Here is a 12,497-nt window from a genome sequence, read left to right on the forward strand (position 1 = left end):
TTATACTGTAGTGTGCAAAGATTTTCGGCACATATAGGTCCCTAAGACTTGTACACAGTACTGTATTTCTCATCGTGGAAAAGAGAGGGAGCTCCTAAACCTGGCAGGAGCAAAGGATATTGCGAATGGTGATGGTGGAGCGCTGTGGGGGGTGGTGGGACAGGTGGCAGAAAAGCAACGCCAGGGCAGGGGGTGGTGTGGGTGCAGACACACCCAGCCCTGAGACACCAGGCAAGGTCATTTGATTCCAAATAACCGGTTCATTGATCATTACAGAATGTTAGAGCTCTTCCCTCCCCCTTCCCCTTTTCCAAACTATGACTTCCCTCTCCCTGCCCTCTTCCCACTCTCAGTCCACAATAAAGACCCATATCAGAATCAGGTTTATCATCACTCATGTATGTCATGAAATTTGTTTTTTTTTTTGCAGCAGTACAGTGCAATACATAAAATTACTACAGTACTGTATATTCTTTTCATATAGTGCAAATATTATTGCATCTTAGAAAAAAGAATACTATTTCTTCTACATATTTCCTCACCTTCACTTCAGGATGTCTCAAAGCACTTTAAAATTGATGTGTCTACTTTTGAATACACATAGCACTACTGCTAAGTAGGACTTCTCATGGCCAGTTTGCATAAAGCAGATTCCCATAAATAGTGTAATAATACATAGAGATGTAAGAGTTGTGTTGTTCCTTTCCGTGCCTCGTGGCGCATCGGGCAGCAACTTTGCCACTTCTTTAGCATTTTTCTCTGTTTTTTTTTTATGAGGCTGAGTTGCTAGCTCGATGCTCAGCCCAGCATAGATGGAAAGAATGTAAGGAGCAGTCGGATTCAACCCGGGACCATTCACTTCGAAATCCATTGCAGAGGACACTATGCCACCAATCAGCAGAGAAGCGCAAATAGATGGATTATTGTTACCCACAACTTCTTTCAGTTAACACTATGGGAACTTTTACACCTAACTGAGAAAACCTCAGGCTTACATCTCTTACAAAAGAAACACAACACTGATTATCATCTCAAATTTGTGACCTAACTTCTCTGGAACTGAACTTGACCCCACCAATTTGCAGCTTAGAAATGAGAGTGGTCAGCATTGAGTTTCCATAACCTCAAGTCAGTTTAATTTTCCTGATTATCTCACCTGATCCAAGAAAATCACATGGAATAAAGTACACCTTTCCTTCCTGTCATTAAAACATTTCCACCATGTTTTAATAACCATGAACTAAGAAAATAATAGTCTTTATGTACTATAGAACAATTAACTTTTAAAAGGTGGGAATATTGTAGATTTTGGCATCCTTACTTAGAAGTGTCTTGCTCCAGAGTGGATGTCTTTGAGGTGCTCCCTGGTGTTTCATCTTTCTTGCTATCCCATTTCAGATTTGTCCTATCAAATGGAAATGCTTAAATGTTAGTTCTTAGTGTGATGCATCCTGTGTAGAATTATACAGTAAAAATCCCCCAAAAAACAGTCATTATAAGTTTAAAGCATCAAGTTAACGCGAGCTTCACTGTTTGCTGCAGTTTGTCCCAAAGGGAATGTGCCTTAAAATTTCATTTTTCAAGGTTTCACTTCAGTTTAGCTTCATAACTGTGTGGAGGTTTGTGTACTCACTCAAACTTTGTCAAAGGTGGAAGACTTGCCATTCAGAAATTAATCAGTCAAGCCTGCTGAATCATGGCATTCTCATGAAATCTAAAGATTGAACGCAGTGGGGAGATCTGCCTTTTGTGCTTACACTCAGTTGAAACTGGTTCATCATGTTCAATGGAAGGGAATATTACATGTAATTTATACTTCTCAATTTAATTGTTGTGTTTTCCAAGCCTTCAAGTGTGTTAATTTCCCTTTTCTTAACTTTTGTATTTAAACTATTATCAAAAGTTCGCTTAATTTTTATTGGGTTTTTTTGAAAGGTTTATGAATCTTCATTTACAGATATTAGCATTCTTTGTCAGCTTTATTCAATGATAGAGTATAGTATTTATAATACTGCAGAAGTATTTAAGTTGAAACACGCACATAATATTTCAGAGACAATGCTTTTATTTTGATTAGAGATACAGCATGGTAGTAGGCCCTTCTGGCCCAATGAGCTTGTCCGTGCACGCCCAATTACACCCATGTGATCAATTAATCTATGAAACTATACACCTCTGGACTGTGGGAGGAAACCAGAGCAGCCGGAGGAAACCCATGCAGTCAGGGGGAGAACGTACAAACTCCTTACAGCCAGTGGTGGGAAGTGAACCTGGGCTGCTGGCACTGTAACAGTGTTACACTACTGTGTCACCCTTCATCAATACCGCCCTATGTGTAGTGCAAGAGTGGCGAGTGCCTGGAATGCACTACCGGGGACAACAGTGGAAGAAAATATGATAGATACGTTTATAAGGCTCCTAGATAGGCACATGAATATGAAGAAAATAGAGGGATATGTGTGTCATGTGGGCAGAAGGGATTAGTTAGTTTGCTATTTAAATATTAGTTTAATTAATTCAACATATCATGGGCTGAAGGTTCTGTTCCTGTGTTGTATTGTTCTATGTTCTAATATCTTAAAGCTTAACTTATACTATTACAAGAAATTTAACCACAAAGTTTTTTGTGAAACAAGATGCAAAATACCCAGAGGCTAATACTTACTTTGAGGATGTATTTTCTGGTGTCTTCACTTGACCATCAGGAGAGGACCGGCTCTGTGCACTAAAATGACAGAAAAGTGAACATAATAATAAAGCTTCTACTTTATTTATTTACTGCCAAGAACTTTTCTTAGAAAAAAGTTAATTACAGAAATAGTCTTGAGGCGTGTGGAAGATCGTTAACAGTGTATCATCTTCACTGGTTTGAGGAAATGACAAGTTTCATGGAATATAAGCCAAATGAAAATTCCCATTAATCCATGGCATTAGAAGTATTGTTGATGACAGTTAGATTTGGGAGATAGAATTCACTGACAGAATTAAATATGAGGAACTATATTCAACAATGGCAAACTGAAATTTGGCGTATAATCATGTAATTGGACCTTACCTCTTATTGGTTGGACTTTCAGTTTTTGTCTCAGATGTAACTATTGTCCTGTAGGGAAGGGAGCAATTGCTAAGTTGAAATAATTCAATATAAAGGTCATAGTGGTTAAGCTCAAATTCCATAAATAACTGTTAACAAAACAATTCATTAAATATTATTTCTTCATCCGAAACAAAAGGGAGACAATGTAAGAGGCTAATCTGGAATTAAATCGAGAAGCATGCCCTCAAATAAAGTGAAATGGAAATCTGAACATTCCTTCCCAAACAGCTGGATACTTGAGTCAGTGAGGTCAATAGATTTTCCTTTGTCAGGAGTGATCAAAGATAAGATAGGTACAGATCAGCAATGATCTAATAGAATAACAGAGAACATTTGAAGGGATGAGCGAGCTGCTGATCATCCAAAGGGTGCTTGTAGCATTTCAGAGAAGTTTAACATATAATATACTATTTTAATAAACAAATTAAGCTGATGGGTATACGATGTGTTAAATCTGCAAGTTTGCTAAGATTGAAGTACAAACAAAGCACATGATAAAGGAGGGTGCAAATAGGTTTAAAGGAATGGAATGTTTAGTAACACCAATAGGTGGCAGCTGTAGTTCAGAATTCATGCAGAACATTAAGTGGTTATTTGTGGATTTAAGTATAAGCTCATAAATTCAAGTGATAGTTGTGACCCATCAACATGATCAGTCAAGCCACATTATTTTACTGCTGAGCTAACGGTCAGTAGAATTGCAAATTATTTGAGTTAAGCTGTAATGACTGCTAATATAGTTTTACAATTTTCTGTTCTCCAAGAAGTTTCTCACAGTTTACATTAAATGAGATAAACTAAAACAAATACTTACATCTTCGGCAATTCATCTGTTTTGAATTGATATGTCCTAAGTTTGGCACAAAAAAGATACAAGTTTCAGGTGGTGCAAACACTAAAACATCAGTGCTTTGAATCATGGTAAAAATAACCTGTAAATAATGAGTCTTAACTTTTAGTCAGAAAGGCTTCAGAGGCAGAGTTCAACATGTTCCGTTACAACAATTAATCTATCCTCCAGAGAATAAACTTATATCAATTATTAGAAGCAATATACAGTCCATTTTAGCTCAGATTTGATCATGTTACCAAATATTCTATTGTTCAGAGATATTGAATGATTTTGAATTGATGGTGATAGTTGTAAATCAGTAAATCAGTATCTTTTTATCTTATATGTGCTATGTGTACTTTGTGCTGTGTGTAACTTTTTGTACTGTGTTTTGAACCTTGACCCAGGAGTAAAACTGTCTCGTTTGGCTGTATTCATGGGTATTCATGTGTGGCTGAATGACAATTAAACTTGAATTGAACTGAATTGAATTTAATAACCTGAGTGCTTTATTTTATTCTTAAAGTGAGAATGATATATAATTAGAGTATTTTATTTATATTAGTAGTTCTTATATTTGAAAAATCTAACAATTAACAATTTATCACATAGTTTTACATGTCCGGGGATAAAAATTGATTAAAAATATTGCAATTAAGCTATTACAACAAAAGCTAGGGTTTGTTTAAGCCATGAAAAGAGCACAATATGATCCATTAATTCCACTGATGCAATGCATAAGAAAGCTTCTTGAAAATATACCAGTCTCTAAAGCCAAAATCACTAAAATACATAGCTCCTGATAGTATAGAAAGCAGCACCCCCTTGTGGAAAATAAATCTTCTTTAGTAAATCACACAGCAAAAAGCTTCCACAATTTATAAGGACTGGGACTCTCAATCGCAAGATATTAAATATTATGTTCAAATATCAAATGCAGACTATATAGGCAGTATTCACATCAGAAATTTATGTTGTCTAACAAAGGCATCATGGCCGGTAGGGCAATCCCAATGTACAGAGAATAGTGAACACTATTTTGGGCAAAACCTCCCCCAACATTGACAGCATCTACAAGAGGCACTGCCTTATGAGGGTGGCATATATCTTCAAGGATCTCCACCACCTGGATCTTGCCCTCTTCTCATTGATATGGTTGGGGAGGAGGTACAGAAGCCACATCAGGTGCTTTAACCAACCTGCTCAACTCTATCCCTTCCTCAGCAATGGAACACTATGGATGGCCTTGTGCACTTTCATGGATTTGATTCAGATAGTTTTGCTTTTTCATAATGTTTTCTACTGTGCAGTACCACCCCTTACTACCCTATACAGTTTTTATCTATAATATATTTTAAATTGACACTCAGTGGACATTTTATTAGATACCTCCTGCACCTAACAATGTGGCCTCTGATTGTATACCTGCTGAAGTTCTACAGGGCTCTTGAATAGAGAATAGAAATTCACTACCATCTGGGTGATTTTTTTCATGTCTTTCAAAGTGCCTCTTAAACATCACTATTCATGCCTGCTTCCTCCTGCGCTCCGGACAATGCGTTCCTATCGTCTACCACTATTGTGTATAACACTCATCTGCATATCTCCAGTAAATACTCACTGGATCACCATCAAACTATGCCTTCCATTATTTGACATTTCTACCTTTGGAAAGGAACTCTGACTGTTTAAAGATTAGGGAATTGAGGGTAATAGGAACTGGTGAAGGGGTTGAGGCCAATGTAGATCAGCAGGCTTGAGAAGCCAGGTAGCCTACTCCAGCTCCAAATTCCATCTGTCCTTTTTAGATCAGCCCTTTTTGCTAAGAACCATTTAAGGAGACTCATTTAAGGAAGGTGATTTGAAGATCATTTAATATGACATATTCAGAACACTTCATCTGGGAGGGCCAGTCCAAACTTCCCTGCTTTGACAGACAGCAAGATGAATTTTATACTGCTACCTAAACGCCACATTCCTTCCCATCCATGTATTTATCTAAAGTCCAAAAACTTGCCTATCTCAGCCTTGAATGAGTGATTAGGATGGAGAAATCCATAGATTTGCAACTTCTCAAGAACAATATACTCCCTGTCACAGTTCACAATTACTGAAGTTTTATCCTTAGACCTGGAACCCTGTTCTTGGACTCTTCAGCCAGAGAAAACAACCTCTCTGTATCTACCATATCTACTCCTCACAAGGTTCAACATTTCAATGAGATGTTTATAAGAAAACTTAATATTGAGCACATTTGCAACATGTCTCATTATTACCAGAATAAAGTATATGCTTTTCAACAAAAGTATGTATTCTACAAAGATGTTTCATGCCAATTGGGAAGTACAAGTGATTCCTAATGAGTGCCTGAGACTATCAGAGGAGGAGGAGGAAGGAGACTGACAAAGAGCAGGAAATGTGGTCTGGGCCATGAGCATTTTGAGCGACCAAGTGACCTTCTCCTGCTCCAATTTTCTTTTGTTCTTATGATCTTCCAACACCCCAACTTTGTTTCAGGCAGGCTTGGTTAAAGTCAATATTACTAATAATCAGATTTAATCGATAATTTGCAACTGATGTATTTCTGCTATAATCCAAAATTCACTTAATAATTTAAAACTTGAACACCGTTTTACCTCTGAGTGGTAGTTTTACCATCAGATGTTGTTTTTTTCCTATGACAACAGAGAAAGAAATGATTCAGTTTATGGTGTCTTTTTACGTTGCTTACATGTTAGTAATGAATTGAATGAAAATAGACAATAACGAACAAATTGAATAGTTTGCATCTATTCTACTTTTAACATAGATATTGTCATCGATGGTACAGTATGTCCAGCAATTCTTAATCTTCTTCTCATCAATATAAACAAACAAGACATGCATTCCAACATATGCAAGCACAAAATCTGCACACAGATATAAAAGGTATGACAACATTTATCAAAACTGGCATCATGCTAACTATCTTTTGTTTCAACATCAGTGTAACTAAATTCTTCTTTGTTCAGTATCTGAGAAACCTCTTTGGACTTTACTACCATTCACTTGCTTTTGGTATCAGATATATTGAACTTCCTGATTAACTGTTCATTCTGCATCATAGCTTATATGCCACCTGAACAGTCTGATCTTATTTTCTCATCTCACAGCTAGTCAGCAAAGCTTAAACCTTTGCACCTCTGAAGCATTAGCTGCTTGTCTTGTAACTTCTCTTTGTCACCAAAGCTCACACCACAATTTTACTGTTGCAAACATTCTCCATGGCAACTTGTCATTCTTCAAATTAATACAAGTTACAGCTAATCTGGAATTCAGGTGCATAATCTTTCTCTCATCCTCCAAGACTTGGAAAGCTTTATCAGTTCCCTATCCCTTAGCATTTGAAATTTAAGATCCTTAATGCTGGTGTTTAAGTCTTACCACCCTATGTCAGTTACATAATTGGGCCCACAACTCCTTAATCTCTAACTTTTTGCAAAGGGAATTATTAACACTGTTATAATTGATGACATTTTTAAAAATTATCCAATGCTATTTTCCACTTAATTCTTTCCCTCCTTTCAAAATCCTCCTTAAAATTATTTTCTTCTTGTTTTTGTTCATGAACTGCATCCAAGCCACACCATCTCAACACAACAATCTTCTCTTCCCCTCCCAACATGTCCACCACCACAATCACCATGCCAGTCTTCTATCCCCAGGCTACCAACTTTATTGGCTTGGCAAGACGTGGTTGCCCCAAATTATACCCAGAAAGTAATGTTTTAGTTCAACCAAGCACTCACGTTGTTGTAGTTTCTTCTGTTTTGTATGAATTATTCCTAGAATGGATTTGAAAACAGATATTATATTAAAGATCAATTCATGCTCTACTTTTCAATATTAAGTTATGCATCATCAACAAAATATTGGCTGGGGTTTTCCTTAGAGCTGCAGCTTTTCCATTACTGAGAAAGTGATTGATATTTTATTTATCAACACAGACAGGCTCTCACAAAATACTACCTGAGGCCTCTGTTGGTCGAGGTCAGCCATAGGTGTTGCATCCTAGCTGTCTATGTGATACACAAGCCATTAGGCAAACCAGGTGATGCACCATCAATAACTCTCGGAGACGGGAGGCGAACGATAGGCTTTTATTAACTGTGAGAGACCATGATTAGCTACAAGAGACTACCACACAACATCCTGGAGACTGAGGGAGGAGCAGTGCCTCCAATCGCCTTTATCCAGGGGTCTGTGGGAGGAGCCACAGGAGCAGTCAGCAGAGGGGCGTCTCCAGACAGGTATATGTAGTTCACCACACCAGGGCAATACGATACGGAGAGCAAACTGTTGTCTATGCAGCAGGTTCCCCCTCACCATAGGAACAGCTGAGACCAACACAGCTTGGCACCAGCAGCGTCACAGGAGTTGGCAGTCAGTGTTGAACTCAATGTAGGACTCCCTTAGGGACCTGAACTCCGGATTTTTCTTCGGATTTTACTTCCAAGGCCTCATGAGTGGGTATAACCACAAGGCATCTGAGGTTTGAGATCAGATAATTTAAGAAGCATGGCATTGGGAGCATTTAATATGTATTGGGAGCTTATCTCCACTGCCTCCCCTGGCTATGACAACCTTAAGGATCCAAAATATATTTCTATTACTAACTATATTATTATTAAATAAAAATTATTATACAGTTGGACAGAGGGCAGCTTGGAGGAATTACCTTGCTAATGTTTGTCAATCTATGACAAAAATTATATAAACTCATCTGTTCTTGTTACTTAAATTCATATTAATCTTAAAGAACATAAAACAGGTATGAGAAAATACCTGTCATGTGGTTTATTAAAAAGTAGATTAATAATCTGTGGTATTTGATTTTGATTTGAAAATGGTCTAACTTCTTAAATTGTTACACTCTCAGGTTCTCCTATACAACGTTAAGAGTAACAACCCACTGGGCATATGCTGTAGCAATGGAATGGTTCAGATGCTTGACTACAAGTTTGAGACCTGCACTGCAGATCTGATGATATAAGTTCCCAACAATGCGACTGGAGAGCTTGAACTATAGTAATTAATAATTAAAAACTAATAAGAACCAGATTGGCACTTAGAAACACAACTAATCCAGCACCGTTGATCTGGGAAGGTGATACGATGGCCTTCCCTGACCTAACTTTTATTTGGTGCCAGACTCACAGTCAGCCAGTGACAAACTGGCTCTGAATAAAGTGGCCAGCTAGCTTCTCAGTCATGGAAATTTTGGGATGGACAATAAGTGCAGGCTTACCCAAAAAGCAATAAATAAGTACTCAATTCAGCGCTATTTCAGTGCAGGTTTTAACCTGAACCTTTTGAAAATGGATTCAGCTTTCTTTTGCTTCTGTTAAGTCATACAAGATGGCACATGAGCAAAGAGCTTAATAGGCAAGCGAAAGGATGGAACCCATGCTAACTTAACAAAGTTGTGGTGGAAGCAAAGGAAAACCCGTCTTGTCATCTCTATAATTAATTGTAAAATAAAAGCCCACTGCTAACACTTTGAGATTTGGTATCGTAGATCATACGACAGCCCCAGCTCTTGCCATAGACTGCTGTTGAAGCCTGTTGGTGGCTCAATAAAATTCCTTTCCTAAAGAACATTCGTGAACTAGCTTCCTTGTTTTAACAATCCAGTGATGTCCTTGACACCATTACTGACGCCATATTTTTTCATTCCAGTTTTAGAGACTTGAATTTGGTGCTAGCTCATTATAGGACTTTGGACATGCAACCCAGTAACTTAACCACAATTACAACACACACAATATACTGGAGGAGATCAACATCTTTGGAGAGGAATAAATAGTCAATGTTTCAGGGAGAGACCCTTCATCAGGTTTGGAAAGGAAGGGGAAAGAAGACAGAATAAGAAGGTGGGTAAGGGTATCAAGTCTACAGGGAACACCTGACAATGTTTGTTTATCATTCCACACAGATGTCAAACAAGCCACATTTATTCAGGTGAATTCCATACAGGGTGTTTCATTTACATTGCATAATTATAACTATAGCAGGCAAAGTTCCTATGTAATTAACAAACCCATAATCTCAGAGGATGAAGGAGCTTTGAACTGAAGCTTTGGACTGCCCAGCCTGCTCATTGTTTCTGGCATTTTCTGTTTTTATTTCAGATTTCCAGTATCGCCTGCTTATTATTTTTCATGCCCTGTAATCTCTCATGATGGGACCCAATTTAGATGGCTGAAACACTTCAATCCCATTTTCTCTTTTTTTTGCTCCTACGTTGGTTAAGTTATTCTCACAAGAATAAAAATGCTCTGATGAAATGTGGCCATTTTATTTTTCCCCACAGATGCCTCTTGATTTGCTGACTATATCCAGCATTTTCTGTTCATTCGGATTCCTGGCTCCAAAATAGTTTTCTCTTGTGCCAGTTATTCTTCACTTACTTATCTATGTAACTTGGGGCTGGGACAATCGCAAATGACTCTGCTAGTCAAAACCTTGTCAAATCCACTTGCACAATGATATTACTCCCCAATCCTTTTTACCTATCCTGTCCATTCTGAGAATGCTCAGAAACCTATATATTATTTTAAGCAAAGTTACAATGAAATTTCACCTAAAATTTATTCCTTTGTAACATTTGTACCTGATCTTTTCTTAATTGCTTCTATTTTGACGTCCCTGTGAACTTAAAACCAAAAATTCTGATGAGTTTAGTTTTTCCCATCTAATGTCTGTCAGCAGAGCAATGGAAAACAAGTCAATGCATTATCAGCAGGCATTGTCCAATCTTATATTTACTGAAAAGTGACTACATATATCACAGTGTCATACATCAAGGAAGCAGGCCACGGTCCACCATCACAATGCTGACTGACGAGTGGGTACCTCTCCATATAAATCCCATCTTCCAGAACGTGGTCTGTAGCTTTCTTAGCCTGTACAATTCAAGTGCTCCTCACAAAACTCTTTAAATCAGGCAGTGTATTTCAGGAATGCACCACTCACTGAGTAAAATGCCCCCCTCAGATCAGCCCTTAACTCATACACTAAGTCTATGCCCTCCAGTTTTGTCTACTTTGTATTGGAGATACATTTCCTGCAATCCACCTAATCTATACCCCTCATCATTTTATATAAAGTATTATGGCCCACCCCCACTTAACCACCTCCACTCCAGGGAGAACAAACCTAGTCCCTCCCATCTCCCCACATAACTGAAACATTCCATCCTGGTGACTCACTTTTATTCTAACCCCCTCCAAAACTGTTTCTACGGTGACATTTAAAGCATGGTCATGTGATCACCATTGCTCACTATCACAATCAAAATATGCAAATCACTTACAGATGTTTTGCATTTGTTATCTCTTTGAGGTTAAAATATGAATCTCAAAGCCATTTTAAATTTTGGTTAGATGTACTATTTTGCTGTATTTACAGGAATTTCTAGATATGAATCAGAGAATTATAATTCAATTTCATTGTTGTGTTTAAGCATTTGTTTCTGGCCCGTCATTTAGCACTGAAAAATTCTGACTTCCAAGTATGTTTTCAACCAAGATCCTGCTCTCTACACAAGTTGATGTAAAAGTTCCCTTGGCATGTTTTGATCTATAAATATTACAGGTAGCTCTCCTGATCATTTATCTCTCTGTAGTTTGATGGCTTTGCATCTTATGAATTGGCTGCCAGGTTTGCCTATAAAACATGACTATATGACTGAACTTCAGATAAATAATTCATAAGTTGAGAAGTGTTTTAATACTTCATAAGATTTTGGAACATATTCCATGATCCTGACATTCCCATGCCAAGCATCTGTCAGAAAGGAAATGGAAAATAAATCAATGCTGTATCAAAGGACATTGCCCAATCTTAAGCCAATAAGACAATTTTATCAAACAAGTATACGGTAGGTATACATATTTTTGTATTGGCTTCATGAAAAATGTATTAAATGGCCACTGAGTCATAGTCATACACCTAAGGCCCACCTGTCTATGTTGACCATTATGTACCGTATTGTCACTATTGCAAAATCTAATTGATATGATGTAATAATTTTCCATTTTCAGGAAAGTTCATTCTGCGTCACAGTTGTACCTGCTGTATCTGTCCAAACTTGGATACTTCTTTGTAGGACTGTTGAGATTGGTGGTATCGCTGTCTCTGTGGACATGGAGGAAAAAAAAAGTTATGTAGGGCTTGTTTCTAATATAAGTATAGCAGCATTCTTTCAGAACACAACTTTTTTCAATGAAGTCAAAAATTAAATCACAAAGCAAATACTAAGCCATAAAATTTAAAAGGGTCTTGATTAGAAAAGCTAGCCACATTGATTAAGCATACTCAATTTTTCCATTTTGGAGGTTGGAAGACTTGGATTCTGTGGAATTGAAAGGAGGCATATGAGGGATGGTACGACAGAGCCACCTAACAGTTTACACATGGTAAAGAGTACAGTTCTGATGATAAACTGAAGTTCCTTTCAGGAAAAGGGTGATGAATACAAGGAATGGATTTCCATATGCACTGAAGTTGCTTATCCATAAGCTGAGT

The 12,497-nt window shown here is 37.6% G+C and overlaps 1 protein-coding gene across 9 annotated transcripts in view; it reads right to left on the bottom strand.

Moving 5' to 3' along the window:
* Window positions 1-12,497, bottom strand: part of scel (sciellin) — a 79,861-nt gene that overhangs the window by 31,349 nt on the left and 36,015 nt on the right. For 7 of the 9 annotated variants that reach the window (XM_073027658.1, XM_073027640.1, XM_073027618.1 and 4 more), the window contains 7 exons: window positions 12,042-12,107; window positions 7,718-7,753; window positions 6,566-6,604; window positions 3,912-3,947; window positions 3,056-3,103; window positions 2,666-2,725; window positions 1,322-1,405 (listed from right to left, as the gene is read on the bottom strand). In XM_073027658.1, the coding sequence (XP_072883759.1) occupies window positions 1,322-1,405; window positions 2,666-2,725; window positions 3,056-3,103; window positions 3,912-3,947; window positions 6,566-6,604; window positions 7,718-7,753; window positions 12,042-12,107 (369 nt within the window). The remainder of the gene's footprint in view (window positions 1-1,321; window positions 1,406-2,665; window positions 2,726-3,055; window positions 3,104-3,911; window positions 3,948-6,565; window positions 6,605-7,717; window positions 7,754-12,041; window positions 12,108-12,497) is intronic. The other 2 variants (XM_073027651.1, XM_073027688.1) reach the window with 1 other exon arrangement.

Source organism: Hemitrygon akajei, chromosome 2, assembly GCF_048418815.1.
Source record: "Hemitrygon akajei chromosome 2, sHemAka1.3, whole genome shotgun sequence".
Taxonomy (NCBI): Eukaryota; Metazoa; Chordata; class Chondrichthyes; order Myliobatiformes; family Dasyatidae; genus Hemitrygon; species Hemitrygon akajei.